Source organism: Numida meleagris, chromosome 4 (genome assembly GCF_002078875.1).
Source record: "Numida meleagris isolate 19003 breed g44 Domestic line chromosome 4, NumMel1.0, whole genome shotgun sequence".
Classification (NCBI taxonomy): domain Eukaryota; kingdom Metazoa; phylum Chordata; class Aves; order Galliformes; family Numididae; genus Numida; species Numida meleagris.
Window position 1 is genome coordinate 40,571,179 of NC_034412.1, and position 25,744 is coordinate 40,596,922.

The window sequence follows — 25,744 nt, forward strand, 5'->3', positions numbered from 1 at the left end:
CTAGAACATGGAGTTTGTATTCAGGGCTTCTCTACTTTTGACCTTTCAATTATTGAGTACTGCAGTGCTGGAATATTAAACCCAGGTCCTCCACTGAATATTTGCTATGAAACTCATCTGCAGCACTGTGACCCTTTTTGCTTTTAGTTTCAGTCTCTAAGAATGTGTTTCAGACATTAAAATAATGTACTAACTAATGTACTAACTTTGTTTTCCTCTAAATTGTGTAGGAAACTTGGTGTTCAGTTCAATGGTGACTGAATTTTACTTGATATTGCACGATACATGTATAACTTTGGCTTCTTTCGACTGAACAGAATGCTTTACATATGCCTTGGTGATCAAACATATGTTAACATACTGTAGTTTAACATCTGTGTAATAGATATTTCTTTGCTGGCCTTAAAAAAAAAAAAAAAAAGGCTGCCCTTGAAAAATAAGATATGGCATCAGCATACATATTTTAAATGAATGAATATTACAAAAAAGGCCATTACATGTGATAGGGAGTTCAATCAGCAATGGTAAAGAAGGGGCTGTGATTAAAAATTAATGTAGAGAAATGAAGAGAAATCACTGTTGTTCACATCCAGGAGGGAACTTCAGTGCTGAAGAGCCCGAACTTCAGCAGGCACAGAATTCTCTTCTGTGCAGCTGAGCATGGAGTAGGTTATTGACACATGACACAGTCAGTCAGCAAGACTATCCAGTGAGCATGGATAAGATGTTTTAAAAGGCAGCTTTAACAAAAATGCAAACATTAGCAAACATAGACATAAAAATGCTTATAAAAGGGATGGAGTACTGTTGATAACATAGAAAAGACATCAAAACAACATGGAAGCACTGACCAGGAAAAAAGCTATTAACTCAAATAGTACTGGAGTCTATGCGTCAGTTTATAGGCAGGTTCGGCCCAGTTCCGAGACTAATGGGGCGGGGGACCCACGCCTGGGAAAAGGGAAAAAGGGTAGGGAGATGGGCCTAAAAACAAAACAGTGGCAACAATCTGAGGAGAAACAAACTAATTTACTAAATAAGATATCAGAATGCAAAATAACACACTATAATACAATGTAATTACAATTTAAGTTAACAAATACAATACAGTGAGAGAGAGAGTCCAAAATTAAGGTAGGCCTTACTCTAGTGCTGATGGTGAGACAGCTGGGGAGCGAGATGCTGCCGGGACGAGAGGTGGGCAGAGAACATCTGGAGATCTACAAACAGTTTTATCTTTCCCTCTGACCGGAAAATGGTAAAAGAGCAGCAAAGTCCTCCGGGAAATGTAGTTCTCTTCTGAGAACCAGGTACCCAGAACTATCCACTATCCCCAGAACTGGAGCATTAACTCCTTAACTCCCAGTACACTACATGATGTTATGATGTGGAATACCAATAATCAAAAACCATAAAACCATGACACTATGTAAATAAGAATAAGGGAATATTTTGTCGAGTGTTAAAGGAGTGCGTTTGAAATTATATCTCCTGGGTTCTATTCTCAAACCTCTTCTGACTTGCTGAATAACTTGGGGAAGCCACTTTTAATCTGCATCTCCAAGTTTATTCATCTAGAAAATTGAGATGACACTTAGCTCACAAGGGCATTGGGATATTTAATTAATGCTTTTAGAAATGCTTAAAGGGATTGGGATGAAAAGTGTGATGTCTGAAGTGCTCTTTTTTTCCTGTTTCTGGAATGCTCCTTCCCATGAGGAGCAGACTACCAGCACAGGTAGTCCACCACCACTGCCTGTATTATTCAATTCCCGTGAAGGAGCATCAGCTAATGAACTTGAACAACTGGGAGCCCAATAGCTTTGTCTTCATACACTCTGTTTCTACGGTGGCAGGGAGAGAGACATTGTAAAATCAGACAGTGACTCTTCAGATTTCTTGAGACCTCCCCTTGGCCCCTCTGCACTCTATCTGTTTAACAACACGACCATCTAATGAAGGATTTCTGTGCCGAGGGAGCTGGGTTATTCTGACGAGCTGTTTTAGATCCTGGGAAGTCACCATTGTGGGTTGGCTGTAGCAGATGCTAATTTGAAATTCCTCCTCCTCTTGCTTCACTGTCAAACCAAGTTAAATCATACGTGATGATCCACCTGGCAGTCTAGGCAGGAGAAGAACTTGTCAGCCTGTGATAGCTATTCCTAGACTTTCACACACTCTACTTGGTAGTCACTTTGTGATTGACTGGTTACAGGTACTTCTGCAGGTAATGAAGTAGTAAGTGAGCCAGGAGAGCCACTGGAAAGTTGTTCATATCACTGTTTCCAACTCTGCCTCCCGCGTGACAACAACCCATTACTGAAGAGGACAAACACCTATCTCAGTCCACAATGGACAATGCACTTTTACAAGAACTGCTTTTTTCTAAATAAATAGGACGTGATTCCTTTATTTTAAATCTCATGAACCAGCACAGTATGGACAAATCAACAAGCAAAACTGCTAAAATGAAAGGCCTTGTCAGCTCTGAGTTGCACAGTTTGTGACTTATCTTTATTACTACGCACAGCTTTATTTCAACTTTTTATCCTCAAGCTGGAGATGCTTTTCATCCTTAAGCTGGAAAAAAAATAAATTGTACCAACGTTTTGGGGTGAGAGGGAAATCCCAACTCATTCATGGACGTATGGTTTATGAACATTGTATTATGCATCAGCTTTGCTATGGGGTGAGGTAATGTAATGTGCAGTAATTCATTTCCATCTAACCTAGCTATGGCTTAGAGCAGAGGGCTCGTTCTCGAAATGGCTGACAATACCATAGCCATTGTTAACATTAAATTCTCTTACTTGGTAGCGATGTCATTTCTCCAGCAGATGGCTGTAAAATGTTCTGCACACAAGCAAGTGCTGCCCTCAGCATGGGGTGAGCTGAAGACACAGAAGGTAGCAATTCAACTGTAAGTACAGGAGTACGCAGAGAAGGAACAGGGAGAAACTATATAACTCCCCAGAGGGTTTCCCCTTAAGCCACTCCTGATTAATCAAAAATGTACTGAGAGGAAAAGATCCAATTTTCATATTTTTAATATTCCCTGCAATCATTTTGCATGCTGTGTTTAAAAATACATGTGACAATAAATTATACATCTGTGCTGATATAGTCAACGATAGGAGCCTAGTGTTTGATTCCTCTGTGCTTTAGCTTATACTGGGAACTGCTGAGCACTCTGAAGCTCCTAGAGGAACTGGAGGAGCTCCTTGTTGCTCAGCATTCTGAAATGCTGCCTTTTTTTTATTATTAGTGTTGCTTTCTTATTGTAAATTACACCTGTAGGGTGAATCTGGAAGTCTATTTTTGGTTTTGCCTTTTCTTATTTTAGCTTTAACTGAGCATAGCGTATCCCGTTTCAAGTCATTTGATAGCTATTTCTAACTTAAGGATGTGTGTTGTTGTTTCAGTCTGGTGCTTCTGTTTCATCTGCTGCTTTTTGGCACCTAGGATGGGGATCTCAGCTGTGGTAACAATGAACACAAAAGGCTTCTCTCTGTATGATCTGTCAGAGTGGTTCCTTAGGAAAATGGCTGGGCAGTTCTAGAAGAATGATGTAAAAGGAGCTATAATGCCAGTGACTGTTCTGAGTTTGTTTCGCAAATGAAATTCCTGAATTTCTAAGGCTGTCTGAGAAACACATTTTCTAGACAATGATGAAATTTAATAACTAAACAATATGAGGTATTCTCTCTTTGTCTTTTTGCTGTCGTGGTTTGGTTGTGTGTGTATGTGAATCACTGGTTACAGTCCTTGCTGCTGTTAGAAGCAGTACAACGTGTGGTGGTTTGCTCCATTTCTGGTTTCCTCCAGCAGGGTGATATGTGTCCTGGGTTTTACAGGGATTAAGTTATCTCAACAGTTCAAAACATTAGTAAAACAAGCATGCAGCAATAAATATATATCTTTGATGCTCTTAAAGGTAATAAAACTAACTGTAAGGGCTTGGGTATTCTGCAATGTGAAGCTGTGAATGAAGCACTTGATTTAATAGGTGGGATGAAAGATAAGATGGATAATATAAAAAATCTGGTGTCTGTTTCAGTAGCAGTGGTGTAGTGGATATATTTAGGGAAACAGAAGGATCAGTAAATAAAAGAATAAAAGGACATCAATCAGCTGGTCTTTATCACAAGAAAGTAATTGACTCCCTTGTCATAGATTATATCATCACGTCAGCAACTGATAACTGATATGTAATGAATTGGGCAGAATGCAAGCATTTAACTCCTGTCAATAACCATGCCACAGAAAGATGACAGAAGCTATTGAAACTGTAGCTGAGGAATTTATATTTTTTTATCAGACAATTTCAGTAGATTCTCTGAAATTTTCAGTCCATATTATGATTTTCTTTGATGAGTCCCTGTTATAATTGTTACTTTCTCCCTTAACTTACAACCTCAAGCACCTTATTCTTTAGTGTAATAATCTGTTGATCCTCGTACACACTGCCAAGAGGCTGATGGAACACAGGGAATTTTTTGATTCAGCATTTTGTTCCGTTTCCTTGGAAACTCACAGTATGGACGGAGTAGGTTTTAACATTTGAACTGGAGAATAATGTCACCATACCCAAGTTCTTCCGCTTGTGTTGTAATAAAAGTTGGAAATTGTATCTGCTAAAGTGGCATTCCTCAGACGTGTTCCAACTGGAGCAACAGCCACTTTAAAATGTTTCCTGAAAGAGCATATAAAAATTGGTTTGAATTTACTATCTACTGTGTACATATTTCTTTTTTTTCCACTTTAATGAAACGAATGTGATGCCGTTAAGCTTAATGGCTAGAGAAGTAAAGAATGGAAAATATCATTTTAGTTCTTAGGTCCATCAGTTGTTTCTTATATTTTTGGGGTGAAGGCTTTTCTAGGCCTCAGTTTCTCCAACTATAATACTGAAAAAATAACATTAGTCCAACGTTTTACAAAGCACTCTTGGATCTTTGAGTTGAGATGTAAAATAAGAACAGAAAATCTCATTTGCCATGACCGGAGAAAATATTAACCATTTCACCACCTTCCTGAATTTTAATGTCTGTACCCATTGGAAATCTCAGATTATATTTATTGGAGTCTGGAATTTGATTACGTTTTGTAATCGTTTTCATTTTTTAGGTGCTACAATGCCATCATATTTATTGAGAAGCATCTAAGGTTTGAAGACTTGTGTAATCTGCAAAAAAAAAAAAAAAAATCAATTATTGCTGACATTTTTTTGTATTGTCTTTGCATTTCTGTTTTATATTGATGTAAAATTTTCCCCTATAATTTTTAGCTCTGTGTACTTCCAAGTTCTGTTTATTCTAGTTCTGACCTTTTAGTACTAACGCCAACTCTCACAAATCTCAGGAGGCTGTTTACAAAGCTATTCACTATATTCATCTAGATGTGGTCCTGCACTCTGTTATAAAGCCTAATCTGCAGTTATTTGGGGTTTTGGTAAATTTGGTATTGGACATAGAGAGAAAGCAATTGATTCTGAATACTCGTTTTTCACATAGAGTGTTTCACTTGCTTCCTTTCCTTTTTGTCCATCTCTTAGCTCGAGAACATCAATCACTTCTGCACAGCACTCAGGCTGAAAGCAGCAGAACTGTCAATGGGAGGACGCCAGGAGCTTCACAAGACCCTAGTGGGCCAGGTCAGCTGTTATAGCGAATTTCATCTTTAGGCTAACCACCATTCTCTGGTAATGTTAGGGAGAGGAATATATTGAATAAAGAATTTAAAGGTACTAGCAACTTAACTTAGCGTAACTAAGTTAAACCAGAAAACTTGTTCTATTTAAATATTAAAATTGCTGCATTACTAAGTTAAATGAATTAGCAGAAAAACAAACAAAAAATCTAGTAGTGTAAACAAGCACTGTATTGTAAAATAAAGTATAGTGATGTTAATTAAACCTGAATTCATAATTCTGTCAGGTATTTTCTTCTAAAAATTAATGCTCTATTCAAAATCAGAACAGTGATCCTTCAAGCTTTTTGTGGGAATGGAATTTTATCTGTGCCAGTTGTGTTTGTACATTCACTAAACCCAGAGTAGAAACAATCGTGATTTATCAGATCATTCAAATCAACCATAAATTTTAATATTGTGTGTTCATTATGAAGAAATGTGAAAGGATATTTCTGATTTACAGGCATTCAAGTAACTGACAAACTACACTGTCTCTGCCACTTAAAGGTTTACTTTCCTCTGAGATGGTAGAGATGCAGAATTATTTAGAAAGTCTGTGTAATTGGAGAACTGCTACTAATTAACATATCATGTATAAATAAACAGCAGAAGAAATATGCCTGAGTAAAGAAATCGTCTGAAAAAATTATTCTATGCTTGTGATATACTCCCCAGCAGTGAGTGAGACTGTCAGGTAAATTTCTGATGGCAAATTATATGCAAGTGATTTGGCAGCATTACCCAAATATCATCAAATAAGCTATTAGTTTACATGGTGAGGACCCAGAAGGTAGACAAGATGTGAAAGACAGTGTAAAGGAGGAATGTTCCTTGAATCTTCTTGACACCTATGTTTGTTTTTTTTTAAACTGATGATGTTTTAATTATGGATGTCTACACTGGCTTATTGAATAAATATCAGCTGCTACACTCTAAATTGTTTTTATCAGTCATGTGATTGTCCTTTATCCTAAAACATTTTGAGGAACCAAATAATAAGATGTGTTATCAGGTCTGTGTGCTCCAGTTGCCAGTGTACTGCTGTGATTTTGGGATAGTGATGCACGCTGGGTGAACCATGTGTCAGAATGCAGACTGCCACGTGGCTTTTAGGAGACAGAACATTTGTATGTGTTTATGGCCATATATGTGCTTCACTGTAAATAATAATAAAGAGAAAAATCGCAAAGCATGGGCAGGAGAAGGGAAGACTGAATACGGCATGGAGATAGAGGAAAGTAGCTTCAAATGGGAGCTAGAAAGGAGAAGATTCTTGCACCTTGGTGATATAAAACTGAAGGTTAACTGAAAACCTTATAGGGTGCTAGGTGTTGGAAAAATGGCTTTATGCTGATTAAAATATGCAAACCATTCCAAATACTATTCTAGAATTATAAATACTTTATAATGGATACAGATGCCTTAGTAATTAGCTACTGCTGTGCTGCTGAATGTCACTAATAAATGATACATGACAAAAATCAAGGTGATTTACTCAAGATAGTAATTTAGAAACTTCTCACTGCACTCTTGACTAATGTCTTTCAAGTCAATTACATTTCTTTGAACCCCACAATTTTATAACACTACTTCTTTTCTTCTCATTTTGTTGTCTGACTAAGCACTTACACAAAAAATGAATGAGAATATTAGCAGCCAGGAAATGAAATTGACTTTTCTACAGAAGAAGGTTGACAACATTGCTGCTGCCATGAATGATTTAAGCAAGATGCTGTCTTCTCTGGAAGGCAAAATCAATGAAGATAAGGGTACAGACTTCCAATCTTTTCTAAAAGGTAAGGAAAATAAATTAATGTAATCACTCACCCAGTTAAAGGTGCCAGAAAAAAGAAGTGCTAAAAACATTTATAGGCTATCCTACTCTATTGTTCAGCATTTGAAAGGAATGCTTTGTTTCATAATAGGGGGATTTTTTTGGTTAAACATTTGTTGTTATGGTGTCTTTTGTAGTGTCAAAAAAACCAGGTTTTTATATAAAACATCATCTGTGTGATAACTTAAGCTACTATCAAGACATGTTTATTTACTTTGAATTTCTGCAAATATTATCATTATTACTTTTTGTTTACCTGATAGCTGCTAAAGGAGGTAGTGTTTGCCTTTGTACTAAGTACAAGTAATAATCTTTAGCATGTAATTCACATATGCAAGGGAAATACAGAAGGAATTCTGTAGTTGTATCTGTATCATGTCATGCAAATATGCATCCTTTCCTTGTGAATCCTACAGTAAGATCTGTTTGTTATCCAACTAAAAGTGATGCTGAAGAAACAGTTTGGGACTTAAGCTTTCTTTTACTTGATATGCAATCATTTTCTCATTTTTAAGGAGTGTTTCTCAAATTTATTGTATTATATGTTTCGGATTCCAGAGGACTTTCTATTGTTTTAAAATACCGCGAAGCAACTGGAACTTTTTATGTAGAGTTAAAACTAACTGACAAAGTAAATGATTTTGCATCTCCCTTAAAATAACCAGTTGTTGCCCAATTTTATGTATTTTCAGTTCTCATCTGTCTCCTGAGTTGCTCATGCCAAATGCTAGATGGCTCTCTTGTACCCTGGATCACATTTATCCCATCTCTCAGTGACCTGTTTTCACCTCTCCACATACTGCTAGATGGCATTCTTGACCCTTGGGCACAAATTTAATTTGTCTTTGAATATTTTCCATTTCCTTTCTGCTTTCTCTTCATTCTTTTTTGTATTTCACTCATTCTAGTTGTCATTTTGATGGTATTCCAAGAGGTCTTTTGCTCCTGCTTAAGCATTCCCTATTTATATCTATATTGAGGGTCTAAGTCCTAATTAAAATGCACAGTAAAATACACATTATTTTCTTTCTTGTCTTCAAATGTGTTTCAGGTCTTCGTTGTTTATGTCTACCATGCTCTATTTAATACCTGCTTCAATTAATTTTTCAACTGCTGGCATTTTTAAAATTCACTTTCTCAATCTACCTCCTAATCAAGTAGCTCTAATGAAAATGCTGCTTTAATACATCAGCTAATACAGGTTATTCTTGGCTTGTATGTAGGTGTAGGGTAACTCTTAAGTCACTGCCCGAACTGATGATTGAGCACCTGCTGAAGTGGAAGGAGGTGGCTGGCCCAGGAAGTACAGGTGCGAGCAATTCACCTGTGCTTTCCATGTGACCTGAAGGAGTAGACCCAGTGACCACTCCTCCCTGGGCTCATTTAAGAGCTAGCCTCAGAAGGGAGAATGTCTCCTGGTTGAAGGCTACTTCCTGAGAAGGAGTGTTCTACAGCTAGAGTTCCTATCACCAGTCAAGTGAGTCAACTTTTTCCTATACGTGATTATTGATAATGTTAACGATACTTTGCCTTTGCATCACAAATAACATGTTAGAAGCAGTTTTGCTGCATCCTGGGACCAGCAGTAGTTACTCAGCAGGAGTTAGTGGAACAGACGAGAAAGATTCATATTCCTATTGTCTCGTATATACAATCTCAAAGGGTAACTGTGCAGTTTCTGCCCAGCATGTATGGCTCTGTCATACTCCAGGTGGGAAGAGTGTCCTGAAGTAACAGAAGCTGGCAAGAGTTTCCATGCTTCTCTCTAGCTCAGTACAGAGGCACAGCACAGGTATGTCAGAGTGTTGCTAAAAATTTTTCTTAGAAGCTAGCTTGAAGAAAGCACTTGAGTATTTTCCCCACTGCCATTCTGAAGCAGCACGCTTTCAAAGTATAACTAAGTCTGTAGTTGCTTTGTGTTAGTCAGATTTCTACCTTCTTCCCTTATCTTTTCATTTTCTTCCCATCATCTCCGCCTCCTTTCTCAAATCCATTATCTACCCCTTTTCTTATCACAGAAATTCTAATGGCTGTCCAGCTTTTTATCAAGATTTGTTGGGTGTGAGGTCTTTTTTTTTCCTGTAAACAAATAATACAATTTGCAGTCTTTATTTCTTTTTTTCATCTGTTAATATACTTCAGTCCACAAACTTGTCATCTGTTGATGTGAAGCAACATTCACTTTAACTGATGTGCTTCTTTAAGTTGATTAGAGAAGCATTCCGTACTTATAAAAAGATTGCTTTCAGTACTTAGGAGACTGTTTCTACTTTTTAGTTAGAGAAAATAATTTAATGTTCTCCATTTAATTTAATAATCTCTGCTTGTTTTTCTTCTTTCACTCATATAAAGACTTTTTATGAACTCCTTTCTTCTTCATTATTAAAATGCTCACTCCTTAAAAAGTGAATTCAAGAATGGAGAGTTAATCAATTCCAAGTCAGAAATGTCATTTATAGCTGGATATGCAACCTCAGCTCAGTCTCCTGTGTACATATGTTTATTTTGCATGCTGCTCTTCAAATAGTAATTGAAACTGCAAAGGGAGTGTATGTTGACACAGAGTAATTACACAGAATGGATTTCAGCCAGGGAATTAAAATTAATAATCTCATCAAAAGTGTAGGAGATCTTTAATGATCTCAGGTAGTTTGGACCTTTCTATTTCAAAACAAGCAACAGAAAGATTGAGTTGCATCCATGAATATATTCATGCGTTTTCTCAGCTCAAGCTTAAGAATATGTGGAAAAGGATGCTCCCACAACCACAAGTGAACTTTAGAGTAGTACTTGCTTATTAGGTACCTCATTTTCCTAGCGGTAGGCAAGGGAAAGAAGCACAAAGTTGTCTGTTTTGTCAGGTTCCATCTCTCTGATAAAACTTGAAAGCCAGAGCTGATCTTGGCTCTTCTTGGCTATCACAGAAAGTAAAGGCCAGTGTAGATCCTGAGGAAGAGCTCTTGCAGCAGGATGGCCTCTCATCAGTATTTGTTGCTCACATGAAGAAATGTAATGGATTCCTCACAGAAGGAAGAAAGTAACCTTGTTTCTTTCTACAGTCATGAGATGTTTCTTCACGGTCCCTTGTGTCTCATAAAGCATCTTCCAGCATCTCATGATAACCTGACAAAATTATCAGTGGCAATGATTTTACTTTTAACCATGTAAGGCTGTACAGGAGTTGTATGTTCACTTTTTTTCACGGGAATAGAATTCCCACACGTTTACCTCTGCCTAGTGCTTTTCAGGATTACTATTTCAAAGAGTTATTTTAAGAGTTACAGTATGCAAGACTAAATACGTGTACCTTAACATGTCTATCTTTTGCAGCAGTTGTCATATCCTAATTTTAGATATTCAAGAAAGCTTTTTTTTAGTTCTTATTTCTAACTGTTGAGCGTTGTATGACCACTAGCCATATATGACATAACAGGAAGGTAATAATGTCTGCTTTCACTTCTGCTTGACCATAAGGTTGAAAAAACAGGTTTTTTTCCCTTTACTTTCCAAATAGAAAAAGAACACATTGCTTTCTTCTGCGTAAGCATCAAAAGCACGTAAATATCCTCATTTCAGTGCTCATAGACAGCTTAGCTAAGTGATCAAAGTTGACACCGTGTATGTAGATTCTGAGTTTGCCCTTTCAAAATAATAGAAAAAGTCCCTCTGATTTCACTGGAAATAAGGAAGAGACTACAAGTAGCTATCCTCTGTGTTCCTCAACTCTTAATTTTGCTCTCTGGTTGGGTAATTGGAGGGGATATCTCACTTAAGAACAACACTGTGCTCATTTCTGGAAAAAAAAATGCTGAATATTTTGATTATTTCTATATTTCTCCTTTTTTTCCCTGAAGGTCTTAAATCCAGGAGTATTAATACGTTAGTCAAAGATATTGTCGGAGAACAGTTAGAAGTATTTAGAAGAGAAATTCTAGAGAACATGGCTCAGATTTTCAAGACTGTGTCTAGTTTGTCAAATGATCTTGAAAATACAAAGGAATTAGCAAAGCATCTTAATGAAACCCAACAAAAATTTTCCCTAGAAAAAGACACTGGGCCAACAAATCTTGACATTTTGGAGCTGAAGAGTCATATGGTGCAGATGAAAGAGGAAATGACCCTAATTTGTGACAAACCCATGAAAGCTTTACAGCAAAAGCAGAAATCCTTGGAAGACAACTTGGATCACCAACAGTCGAGAAGTGTCATTTATTATGAATCTTTAAATAGGACCCTTACTGAAATGAGAGATGCTCATGAACAACTACTATCAGCTGAAGAGTTTTCAAGACAAAACATCCCTTCAACTGGTGAAGTCACAGAGTACAATATTACAGAGCACATGTTTACTCTGCATGAGAAAGTGAAAAAACAGGACCTGATACTACTACAGATCTATGATGACTTAAGAGTCCAGGACAACAAAATCAGCAACCTCAGTGATGCACTGGAAATTCGGAGAGGTTCTGTTCTGGGAGTCTGTGATGACATGCTGTCAGAGAGCAGAAAGGATTTCCAAATGCAGCTGTCAGCAACCCAAGAAAATGTGGTTATCCTAAACAGAAGTGTCTCTGATTTGGTCCTTTCATTGGACAGTAAGATGGACAAAATGAATGAGCAAATTAATGATTTGTCCTATGATATGGAGATCCTGCAACCCTTTATTGAAGAAGGTCCACCTTTTAGTCTGACTTCTGAGTATGAACAACGAATCCAATCTGAAGCAATCAATGAGAAGCTTGAAAACCTCACAACTGTTGTTAACAGAATGAGTTCTACCATTAAGGAACTCTCAAAAACTCAGGAAGGACTTAAAAACAAATCTCAGGCTTATCTGGAACTCTTGGACAGTCATATGAATGAATGCTCTGTGGAAATTGAAGATGGATTAAACAAGACCATGATAGTAATAAACAGTGCTATTGATTCCATTCAAGATAATTACGTACAGAAAGATATGTTACATGCTCTGAAAAATGAGACCGAGGTCTGCTGTGGCAGAGCTGAGAAGCTGGACAGCCTCCTGGCTTTCCTTTCCCGATTCCAACAGTTGAATGAATCCATCTGGACATTGCTTATTGGCAAACAGAAGCATGAATTCACTTCACAAGTAGTTCCATCGCTCTCTGATCTCCCACGTGTAGAGTGTGATGAAACTATCCTTCACAATTTTAGAAGAATTTACTATATTTTAAATGAAACGTCATCAAAAGTGGACAATCAACCACATGATATCACCCGCCTGGAAGAAAAACTACTTGATTCTCTGGAGGAATCAAAGGACCTTGAGGCTCGTCTCCTGGGTGCGGAGTCGAAAATTGCCAAGTTTTTGGCAAACAACTGTGTTTCACAGAAAAAAAACAAGGCTGCTTTGACAGAGAAAGAACAAGCAGCCTCACTTCAGCTCCAGACACTGAATTCCAGGATCAAGGCCCTGGAAATGAAGTCAATTCGTTTCTCAAACAGCATTCCACTTCTGAATAAGACTGTTCATGAGGTCTGGGGGCTGTGTCAGGATACCAACCACAGCATCCAAAAAGTGAATGCAAGTATACCTGTACTAATTAAACTTGCTCAGCCAGATATTCCTCTGCTGCACAGAGGACTCAAAGAGCTCATTGAATCTGTGCTTGAGATAAAAGCGGGGATTATCCTGATAAATTTGACGCAGCACGTTGACGCATCGGTGGCAAGTGCAATAAGCAACTTCACCAAACTTCAGAAGCAAGTGAAACCAACTGTGAAGAAACCAGCTCCAGTAAAAAAAGGGACAGCAAACATCACTGTGAGTCTGGCAAGCCGAAGTCAGAGAAACACAGATAACACCATAGATTCAGGTAATATGTTTTAGCCTGTGCAAAATTTGGCCCTTTTGCAATGGTCTTATGTACTCACTGTGATGAACTGAGTCAAAAAGTAGTCTTAACAGAGGTGGCATAAGAGCTTGATTTAAGGTGAACAAAGACTTCAAAGAATGCCATGAAGTCTCCAAGGAACTTGAGGTTGCTCTATTCTCATGCTTGCAAGTAGGTTTATTTTTCTTTTGAGGAGATTTTGCATTGTCATCCAGAAGCTTCATATAATTTTTTCCTTAATAAATTCACATTTGATCTATTTAAAATATGTGCATGCATATACTCAGCTGAAAACCTGACCTTTCCTACCTGACTATATTTAGACAAAACCTAAACTACAAAACTTTGTGCCTGCATATCAATTAGCAATTTCTGTAGAAATATGCAGACTGGGAGAGAAATCTGGAGTTGCATCAATGTTTTGCAGCATCAGTAGGGACGAAAAAGATTAGAAATCTTAAGCAAGTGAGTACACCAAATGATTGCAGTGAGACTTGCCAGCTCCTTCAGAACTTCTTAGTGCAGTTACGGTTATTACAGTATACCTGCAGAATCAAGAGTCGGGCCATAAAGTAGGTTTGACTCTTGTGTCCATTCAAAGAACAGCTCAGCTGAATAGAAGCTGCCATTGTTAAAAGTTTGAGTGTGACTGGCTTTCAAACTTTTAAATTCAAACATTGTCATATGAACTTAATTCACATGGATGAATTCATAAAAATACGTACATTGAGTTAAGCCTTTTGGCATCATTGGTGAGAGAAACATGCTTTATGGAAGTATCTTTTCTGGGAAAATACTAAAAAGAATAGAGAGTGGTTAAGTGACTAGGAATACCTAGAGGATACTCATTCAGATTAAAATAAGCGAGATAGACTAAATGATAGGCAAGTGTTCAGACACTTTTGAGGACCCGGACCTAAATCTTTTCTATACAGCATTCTTAAAGTTAAGAACATCTCTGAAACTATATTTCAATAATCATAGAATGGCCTGGGTTGAAAAGGACCTCAAAGATCATCTAGTTTCAACCCCCCTGCTGCGTGCAGGGTTGCCAGCCACTAGACCAGGCTGCCCAAAGCGACATCCAGTCTGGCCCTGAATGCCTCCAGGGATGGGGCATCCACAGCCTCTCTGGGCAGCCCTTTCCAGTGCATTATGACCCTCTGAGTGAAAAACTTCCTCCTAAAATTTGGTCCCTGTTCTAAGCAGATGTAGGGGTAGGGAGAGCTGCCACTATTGTTAATGTCCAAGCTTGCCCTCCATCCCTTCTTTTTTCCTCCTGCACTTGGAACAGCACTTTAAGTATTCAGTGGAAGGATGGTTATTAATACCTCAATCCCAAGAGTATCTTGACTTGTACTGAAATCCATCCACACTGAAGGAAGTAGTTCCTTAGTTTTCTTTTCAGTTAGGGAAGGCACACTGAAAAATGCACTTGCAACAAAATAATTTGATTATTTTGACTTTGGAAGCAGCAATTACCTCCTGAGTGTCCTACATTTTTGGGAACTGTCACTAGTGCCGCCTGCTCTCTGCTTTATTCCACATTACTGAATTAATGTCTTTCCTATTTATTATTTACCTCACGCTGAATTTTAACAAATAGCTTACTTGAAAACATTCATTATGTTCTCACTGTTATAGAAAGTGCAGATCTTTGCAGATACAGCAAAGCCCTGTTTTTAAACAAGGCCTTGATAAGGTAGAGTTTATGCAGTTTTCCAGCAGTGGTGGACATTAGTACTCAGATTTTTTTTTTTTGCTTAGCAAAGTCATACATTATGCTTGTGAAAGTTTAAGAAATGAGGCTATTATCTTAATTGACAAGTATCCATTTTCTGCGTAGATAGATTTCACTTCTCTAGGAAAGCCTTTTCTCTCTTAAGCTTCAGGAGACCATCCAGAAGCATGTGCTGACTGTACTTAAGTTTCTATAAGAAACCTTAAGACTCAGTGGTTAATTATGGAACATATTAGTTCTTAGACCATCTTTTTAATTCACAGAGATTATAATCATTATATATACAGTAGAAAGGTGAATGACAATTGTTGTTGTTTCTAGTGTGTTCAGTAGTAGTATTTGTAGTGTGTTCAGTAGTATTATTTGATCCTACTTGAGCAGATTGCAATTTTTTACTGGCATTATTGTGTTCAGGATTTGGCCCTGAGGTAACATTTTCCACAGCAGTCATTTAAAATCAAGGAGAAATACTGTGAATTTGCATTATGTATGTAGGTACATGAGGTTTTGGAGATTCTGATGTTGTGGATTGAACAAAAGAAAAGCTTTCATCAGCTAGAAGCTGGTATACGTGCACGAGGAATGAAAAATCCAACTCTTTACCTGATAATATATGTAATGACTATTTGGGTTAACAGAAAAGGAATGTCTTAAGACAGCTTCAGGTAGCTGACATGAGGGTGGTGCATTCCTTTAAAGAAAAAAAATACCCAGTAAAATCTTTATTGTTTTGATTATGAATGATATCTAGACTTCCAAATGCTGTTCTACTACGGAATTGCATGATGCAGAGCAAGGGCAGCTTATCTCAATTCCTATTTGTCCATTGCCCTTTAGTGTTTTTTATGTTGTGGTTTTCAGGGGTGAATGCATTCTTAAGAAGCATGTCTTGAGTTAGTTGTGGTTTTCCTTTATTCTGATTTCTCTACCCTCCCATTAACATGAATTAATGAGAGTGTGACTGTATTATATTTGTGTATTTAAAATAATGCATCGCTGTAAGATTAAGGTCATTTCTTTACATTCTCATCTTCTATTTATCTTATCTCTGACCCTTCCCTCCTAGTACTCTCACATACGGATGACTGAAACCAATGTTCTCAGTACCCTGGAGAATGAAGTACCAATGGAGTTTAAGTTTGCGGTTTCAATAATTGCTACCTTTTATCTCCAGTCTTGCTTCTGACTCAAACTTAGCAAAGCAAGGCCACCTGCTGTACTGAAAGAAAGGATAATACATTTCAGTAGGCTACACTTAATGTTTTAGGAATTGCACATTGGAATTGAAGGCAAAGTCAGAAGGTTTGCAGTTGAATATGTGGAAGATGTTTCCTATTTTTTTTGGTCAGATTTTAGTTTCACATGATTTCTGACTCCTAACAGAAATGCAAGCTTCCTTTGTCACCCTTTCACTTATACCCTGCAATTAATTTATCCTATTTAAATGTTTTGCATTTTGTTTTTTAATTCAATTCTAGTTCAGTTTGTTGGCATACACTTGCATTTTGCATATTTACTCTTTAGACTAAAAGGTAGATGAAACAGCTTTATTGTTTTTAGTAATCTTGAAAACTGAATAGTCCTGAAAGACATGTAAATGGAAGTGTTAGACATATCTTATTAACAAAGAAGCACCTCAACAGAGTTGTCAGAGTCCGAGTAGTTCAGATCAATCTTGACAATGTGCCTCCATTCCAAACTGAAGAGCACAACTGTGGTGAGACAAAGGGCCGCCTGTCCTCCTCGGTTTTTGCCCAAGAGTGCTGTGAGGTAATTTTTTTGTTAATATCACAGACACTGGTACAGCACTTGCTACTGAACTCTCTTCCAAGGACCTGAGGTCAGTAATAGCCCAGCTACCTTGAGCAGCCTGACCTATCCCCGACACTGCACCCTTACCCATGTTTCTGGGAGCCCCACTTCTTCTCAGACCAAGTTTCTCTGGTCTTTTTTGGTGTTCTGGCCCTGATTTCTGTGAGCAACTTACCACGCTCTGCTTGTCACCGCTCTAGCAGATGCCCTAGCCCTGCTGTCTACCTTAGCTCCAGTGGGCAGCTCTCCTTTGGCAGCCTCAGCACTCCTTGCATCCGGGTTAATTAGGATGCTCAGTGTTTTTGTCGCTTTTATTGAGAGTACTAAGCTAGCCATGATTAATATTTGTAGACTGACAGCTGGTCAGACCCTGTGCAGCCAGGGTGGTTTAGTGGAATTCTAGGCTCTTCCAGTCTCTTAGGACTTCAAGTGACATGACTGTGGAAACACTGGAAAGTCACTTCCTTTTCAGACATTTCCAGACTGAACCACTGGCATCACATTTTTCTATAAGGAGACCATTAAATTGCTAAGTATTTTATTTGCTTCTAAACAATACTGCAGTAGACACTGGCAAAGCTGCTGCTTTTTTTTTTTTTTTAAGATTTATTTATACAGCATTAGCAGCCTATTTCCCAAAAGAGCTTCTGGCTGCTTGCCCTTCTGAAGAGTAGAAAAACTCAGCATTAACCAGCTATCCTCACTCCTGCCATACTGAGTGTAAACAGCAACTGTATTTCCTTTGTCCTCTGCTATTAATAGCTGTAATTCAAGTTTTTCATTTATTTTATGACGTGTTTCTTTTTCCTCATCTGCTCTACCGTCTTGTGAAAGATAAGATACATACTATAGTTGGAAATCTTTTCTTAGTACATACCTCTCAACATCTTTATCCTAACCAGAGAATGTCTGTAAAATGGACACAGTACCTCAGGATGTTCTGCAGAAAGGAACAAAAAGAAAATGCGGTGGAGAAGCATCGGCCAGAAATGACAGCAAAAGTGTACTGTCCATTTCATACTTGTAATCCACGTGGAAATTGCACAGATTGCTTGTTTATTGGCCTCCTATTCTAAAAATCCTAATTTGACTCAAGCTTCTTCACAACTTCTTTTAGCTTCCAGAATTTGGAGTGTGCACCTCAACTGTTGTTAAGCAATGCTGCTGCATGAAGGGCAATTTACTATAGGTGAAACTATGTCAGAATTCAGTTTAATTCCAGGGTTGAATTCAGGCAAAATCATCCCTCCATGGGCTGGTAAAACTCTGTTCTCAATCTCATTATCATTTCCTTTTGTGTAATATTTTTCCTGTTTCTTGGATATGTGAGGGCTGCTCCAAAAATGATGCCACCCCTTTCTTTATGTTGGCCTATGATGTCAGAGGTAGATGTTGGTGGTACGGCAGTAGAGGGTGAACTTTCCTAACAGTATTCAACTACATGTTGTTGCTGTGTGACAGACGGCAGCAGAGGAGCAGTCTGACACAATGGTGTCTGATGTGGAAGTGCGGGTGAAGTAAACGTGTCATGGAATTCCTCCATGTGGAAAAAATTGCGCCCCTTGTCATTTATTGACTCTTGCTGAACACTTCTGGAGACCAAACAGTGGATGTGAGCACGCTGAGGCAGTGTGTGGTGCATTTCAGCAGTGGCCACAGTGACAGTGGATCATCTCCACTGGTGTAGATTTTTATGAAAACAGCATGCTCATTGTTGGCAACAGTGCATAGCTAAAGGTGGTGACTATGCTGAAATATAGTGTTTTGTAGGAAGGGATTTATTCTATCAGAGAATGTTAATATGCTTTTGTTATCTGTTGTAGTTTCCATGGAAATAAATAGGAGGCATTATTTTCAGACTGACCTCTGCACATTTTGTTTATAATTCACAGATACCAATTAACAGACAGGCTGCTATGTTCTTACAGAAAGCATTATACGGTATTTTTGGAGTATGATAGTCAGCACAGTTAGCTGTTTTCCTTCCTATTCTGTTTTACTTTCATACAGCATCTAAACTGCTGTGGATGCTTAGTAAATATGAGTGAAAAATAACTTCAATTAAGTCTGCAGCAAAACTCTTATCTGGGAAGAAAAATATAATTTCCTCATGTCCGTTCGCCTGTGCTGTGACCCCCGTCATGACAACCTAAATTGCTTGATTACAGTGTGGACATTATTTTTTGTGAAAAGAATTACTGCTGTATTTTTGTTTTGTATGCTCTGTCAGTGCAAATTCAAGTGGCTCTATAGAGTGAGCTTTAGCTTTCTGCTCACTGAACTAAAATTTCTCATGGAAACTGGTTGCTATAATTGCTCTCTCTGGATGAGAATCTAAAGATAGATATTTCAGTAACACCCATAGTTATGTGAAGATGTAGTTTAATACTTTTATGAAAGGATTTTTGAGTTCTCATCCACCAATCTAGATTTATAACAGGACTACATGGAGTTAGAGCTCTTTCTAGAGCTCTGGTGGTAGTTTCTGTCAAAGAAAATATCATTTTATAAAGCACCTGACTTTTATTTGACAAAAGCAGGGGAAAATAAAAACAAATGGTTTGGGAATGTTCATATTCTGATTTGTTCACAGAGATTTTTAATATTTAATATAGCCAGAATTCTGCTCCCCTAGACTGTTATGACAAAACATTAAATAATAGCACTCAGTAATTACTGCCTCATAGATCAGAAGTGCTGGAGTTACATATTTCTCAGTATGGACAGGATATGATTTGGTTAGCTCATACATAGGAAGAGAGGTAGGCCAACTTCAGTGTGAGCGCTCTGCAAAATCACCTGTTTTGTATAATTTGCATTGCTTGTAATATAAAACTTTTACAGCAATGTTGGCAGATATCTGAAAATGGAACTGAAATTATTTATGGGCAAAGGACAAGTACCTGATGTAGTCTGGATAGTATTTAGTACCTTTCGTCTCCATGAGCTGGTGATTCTGATACAGTAGGGCGAATAGTATCGTAGACCAGACAGTCCATCATCAACATAAGAAATACAAAATTTGTGTTTTGGTCTGCCTAAAGGTAAGTTGACTCTGCCCTGCAAGAGCAGCCTTTTGTGCTTGCACTAGTGAAACCAAACCAAAGCGCAGATTTCTCTGAAGCAACAGGAAAATAATTCTTTTCCTTTTCTCATCAAAAGAAGGAAATAAAATGGGATATGTCAGCACTGCCTCTTCCAAGTTTTCCTGTTTTGCAGCATTGTCATCTCCAAGCCTTTCAGCACATTTCCACTCTTAGTAAAGATTTATTAACTTGTCCAGCCTATTTCTTAAATCACACGATCACAATCTGCCTGATTTTCACTTGTGTCTTTGTTTGCTTTTGTGTCTGAGAGTAAGAGTAGAACAGAGTAAGAGAGGTAGAGACCTGAGCCAGTTGTATGGTGGTCACCACAAAAAGTCAGCTGCCACTGTGAGCTGCTGGTGCTGGGTGCTCTGTGGTTTCTTCCATCCTTATGGGAATGAGTATGGGGTGGATTCCCCATCCTTATGGAAATGAGTATCTTCCAAATCAAACCTGCCCTGAGGACCATCTGTAGGTCTACCCTGCCTTAGATTGTTATAGAAAGGCTCATGTTGGGAACAGCAGGAGTGTTTTCTAAAGCTTGGCTGTAACCTGGCTTTGCTGGCCTTAAATTTTTATTTTGGGGAGGGATTTCATTGAATTTAAGGAGGAAGGGAGGGAAGAAAGAAATGAGCTAAGAGAGACTGTTATTTCTTGACAGAAGTGTCTTGAACTATACAGTCACAGCTGCTCAGATATTCCAGCATTATAATGGTTCTTATGTGTGTCAAGTCAGATGCTTCAAAGAAAGTAGGTTTGTAGTATCTTTCATCTTACTACTCTTACCCAAACCTCTGAGACAAGAAGAACTCAGATTTTCTAGGTATTTCTGAATAATTTAGAGACTAGCTGAGGAAATGTTATGTTCAAGTAAAGAGGTGGGCTGCTGTATTACTTAGACAGGATCTGAGGTTGGCCTTCACATAGAACCTTGGGATAAATGGCACCAGCTTTCTGAATTGCTTAAGAGGCCTCCCAAAATATTGAAAACTTTGAGTAATGGCATTATAATGACTGTTTGGGTATGTGCATACCATTGCTACTTTAAGTTGTTGGTTTTCCTCCCTCTCTATCACAGGGCGGTATTCAGCTTGTGTCAGCTCCCCATGCCAGAATGGAGGAACCTGTATCAACGACAGACAGAGTTTTGTTTGTGCTTGTCGCCACCCTTTTGGAGGAGTGAATTGCAGTGTGAAGCTGGTGAATGATGATGCTCTGAGTGTCGGCAAGTAAAGAATTCAGTAGCACAATATAGTAGCAGCATGGGCCTTTGCCCCAAGGTCTAATTAGAGCACATTTGCTGGTCAAAGGTCTCACATTTCACTTTAATGAGTACCAAATCAGGTGGTAGTGTCCTGTGTTTTGGTGCTGAAGTCATCAATCCCTGTGGGTAACTCATGATCTCTTTCTTTAATATGACCAGCCAGTGGGATTAAATTGGGCTGGGACCAGTTATAATAGCTGGAAAGCTCCTGGTGACTTCTGCAGAAGGCTGCTGAGGGATGGTATGCTATAGCTGGGGGGGAAGTGAAATCACGTCACTTGGGAATACCAGCTTTAGCACTGCAAGAAATGTACTATAAATGCCAATAGCTACCATAATATATGAGATTATGGCCTCAAGGAGTCCTTTTAGGCATACCTCTGATTTTCAATAGCAAACCATACAGCCTTTAGAAAAGTTTCAAAGGAAATTAGAAATTGTGCTTATTCAGCCCAGACAACAAATAAATAATTTACATGCAAGCCACATGGAACGTGAATTTAATGCAGCTTTTAGCAGCTGTTTGGCTGATTCTCATTCATGACAACATATGAATAGTGAATAAAATCATTTTTACAGTGGCAGGGAATCATAGTGTGCATGCTCAGCTGGAGGAGAAAAACATACATTTTTTACTACCTCATTTAACATCAGGAGTGCCAAATTTCTTCACAGTTTGTCTAAGATTTGTGGGGAAAATTCTTGGCTTCAGCACACACAGATGAACAATGAAAGAGATCCTGGGGAAGGGAATAAATTGGGAGTGGAGAGAGGGAAGAAATAAAAGAAAAATAGCAGCGCTCTTAATGATAACTTTGTATATGCAATCACAATGTTACCTTGCTGTTTTTAAAATTCTTTCCTTGGTGCCCCACCTAGCACTAATTGTGAAGAAAATTGCTTTTTATGCAACACAGAAAAACTCTGTGCTTATGTAGAACTATGAATTAGTCACTCAAGCCACTCAGTGATATGATTTCAGATATGATTTTTGGCTGATCCAAGTTGCCTTTCTATGTTATTAAAGGAAGAATGGGAGGGAAATACCAAGGACATTATTTGAAACTGTTCTTTATTCCTTTCCAGATTTTTCAAAGGGATCATACAGATATGCACCTATGGTGGCTTTTTTTGCCTCTCATACATATGGGATGACAACTCCAGGACCCATCAGATTTAACAGTCTGGATGTCAACTATGGAGCTTCATTTGCCCCAGCAACTGGGAAGTTCCACGTTCCATATCTTGGGGTGTATGTTTTTGAATATACCATCGAATCCTTTAGTCCCCATGCCTCTGGCTATTTGGTTGTTGATGGAATAGACAAACTCACTTTTCAGGCTGAAAATATTAATAGTAACAACTACAATGACAGAGTAATTGCTGGAAATGCATTATTAGAGTTAAATTATGGTCAGGAAGTGTGGCTCAGACTGGCAACTGGTTCTATACCAGCCAAGTACCCACCAGTCACTACGTTTAGTGGTTACTTATTGTATCGTACCTGAGTCACTCACAAATGTAAACAGTCACCATCAAATGAAGCAACTGGCATATACATTTATCTTTGCTTTTAAATGTTTCATTTCTTTCACAGTGATAAGTTTCTGAAAGTAACTAAAGCAATGGCATTGGCATTTGAAGTGTCTACTGGGCTGATTCTCCAAATTGCTTGTGTGCAGCATGTACACATTACAATGAGAGTCCACAGGTTGGGAGTACAGGAAAAATAAGTATCCTCCTTCTGTAAACATGAGTCAGAAGCACAGATCTAATTAAGTTCTACATTTCCATTGGATAAACAGACAAGGAAGCTGAGAAACAGTTCTCAAGAATAATCAAAGCTTCTTTTGATTACTGCTTTACAATGTGAGTGCACACCAAAAGAAATGGATAGATTTGATGATTCATTTGATGGGTTGCTGTTTAGCTCATTGTACCAAATGGTAGTCATGTACTGATTTTTTTTTTGCAGAAAAAAATGTTTTTTTTCATTTTGCTTGGCATTTTCCCCCAGACACTTTGATATATCAGCAACCAACTGATTCAAAATTTCATATGGAACCAATATGATAAGAAACTAATCTTTTGTATAGCATGTAAAAAAAAAATAAATCTGCATGCTTATGCACTCAGATCAGAAATAAGGTGGTCATTTTTAGTGCTGAATATAATTAGTCAGTGGAAAAGCATTACAATGGATTTGGTGGAGTCTTTCTCTTGCTTGAAGCATTTAAATCACAGCTGAATTTCCTTAGGTGACATCTTTTACAGCAAGCATTGTTATAGGAGCTTTATGCACATTTTGGTGTGTAGTCTTTGGCCCATAGTACACAAGGTTAAATGAGATAATCATAGTTGTCCTTTTGAAGTTTGAACTCTATAAATCTATGATTTTGATTGTTTTTGCATTATATTCACTGACTGCTAAGGCAGGTTGAAATGAACTATGAAGTTCAGTCTGCATAATCTAAAGTGTGATTACCAAGTACCAATCCAATTAAAAATCATTTTCATTCTATACTATGACTGTATAAAATCATGAGTCACATTGCCCATTGCCTCAAAGGGGAGCAGTTTGAACATAACTGTGGATAGAAGTAAGACGATTGATTTTTACATACTTATTCCAGAAAATGCTACCACTAATGTATACAAACTGGGAATTATATGCCTGTAACATTTCACAGTAAAGTGGAAGTTATTTCTTCACGAGGAAAACTAGATACTGTAGCTCATCCTCTCTTTCTCTCTTTTGCATATTGAGTTTATTAAATGGTTTCACCTCTAAATGATAGATCCAGTCTTCATTCTTAAGGGATGCTTAAATCATCAGTACTCCTCCTGTGCAGCTGCTGGAGCCCAGCCTGTTGCCTAGGGTTCAACTTATGCTGAGCTGCAGGGTTGCTTAATTTGTTGGGAAGGGAAATTGTTCAAAGTGTCCTGTAACAGCAGACATGATTCAGAGTTTTCTGCACAGCCTTCCCTCAAAATTAAGGCTTCTCTTAAATACTGGAGAACACAAGGGAGGGCAAACAGTGGTCTCACCATCTGCTCTAATCTTAGGTTAATCCTGCTATGGAATAGGAATCCTGTTTGACCTAGGGAAATGCATACTGCAAGCCAAGTTGTCCCATCACATTTTTTTTTTTTTCCTGAGCACTGTGATCTGAAAGAAAGCCTCTTATCACTTCTTTGCTGCAACCAGCCAGTTGGTTACATGTCTGAGGCTCATTTTCTGTTCTCAAAGGCTTACTGTGATTTCAAGGGAGCTGAAAATTTTATATTAATGCCTATTTTTCTGAAGTCCTAAATCCACTAATTACTTATTAATGGATCTTGCAGCATATAAGTACACAAAAATATCCTACGTTTCCCTAACAGATGAGAAATAAGCGAAGCCACTATACTAACTGCAAATGTCACTAACAGGTTGAAATGTTTTTCTGTTGCTAGCATTTTTGATTTGGATTTTTTTTTGAAGCCTTAAGTTCTTCCATTTTTGTGGCCGATGAATTCTTGATAGGCCATGAACCCCGAATGAGTGTGCTACAGACCTTTCTACTGTTGTATACCGTATTTTTCTGTAAATACTGAAAGTCCTTGATACAGCACTAACTCAGCCTACTGTATCATTGAATTTTATCAAACATAATGACCACACGCTGCAATCCCCCCTTGTATGATTTTGTCATTTTAATGTATTTAGTCTTCTTTATTCCTGCTGTGGCTATGGCTAAATGGCGTGAAAATTACTCTGCAGATGAAATTCAAATGACCCACCAGAGACTGCGTGTCTGTTTTAACATGACTTTCTTTGCCCTTGCCACTAAATGGTACAAGCTTGCTCCTCTCCACTCTTTTTCCACCGATTACCAGAAACTTTCTAGGCAATTTTATTTCTTTGCTGCCCCTTTTGTTGTCATTTTTTTTCCTCATGAAATCCCTAATTCCTTAGTTGTAGAGTAAGAATTCTGTTTAAAGCCATGCTTGTAGATGTAACACAGGAAAATCATTTCCCTAATTCAAAATAATACTGAAACTTATTATTTAAAACATGGAAGAAATAATCTTTTAAAAATATAATAAATGTACATTATACTTTTTTATACTGTGCAATAATCCATTAAAATATTTCCACAGATGTATGAAAATTAAATGCACTTGGCTTTGTTTTTAAAAATTAAAATTATGCACCAGGAATGTAGGTTTGCATTAGCTGCTGAAGCTTATTTGTGGGCCTGTGGCTCTGTACCTTGTACAGCTGGACTAATGAAGCACAAAATATTGTAAAATAACTGAGGATCAATAAAATGAGTCAGCCTACCCATTATGCAGACGATGATAAATCAATCAGTCTGAAACCCCAGGAGAACTTTTTAGGATTCAGCTAGGAAAGGTGGTTCCTAAGGCGTTTTGTCACCCTCCTGCTTTCATTTTCGCTGTCTGATTTGCATTCCC

General features: G+C 37.9%; 1 protein-coding gene across 1 annotated transcript in view; it reads left to right on the top strand.

The window, feature by feature from the left end:
• MMRN1 (multimerin 1) overlaps positions 1–24,075 on the top strand; it is a 41,809-nt gene extending 17,734 nt beyond the window's left edge. The window contains exons 4-8 of the mRNA XM_021396509.1: positions 5,555–5,653; positions 7,314–7,487; positions 11,380–13,362; positions 21,098–21,244; positions 22,370–24,075. Coding sequence (XP_021252184.1) covers positions 5,555–5,653; positions 7,314–7,487; positions 11,380–13,362; positions 21,098–21,244; positions 22,370–22,791 — 2,825 coding nt within the window. The 3' untranslated portion in view covers positions 22,792–24,075. The remainder of the gene's footprint in view (positions 1–5,554; positions 5,654–7,313; positions 7,488–11,379; positions 13,363–21,097; positions 21,245–22,369) is intronic.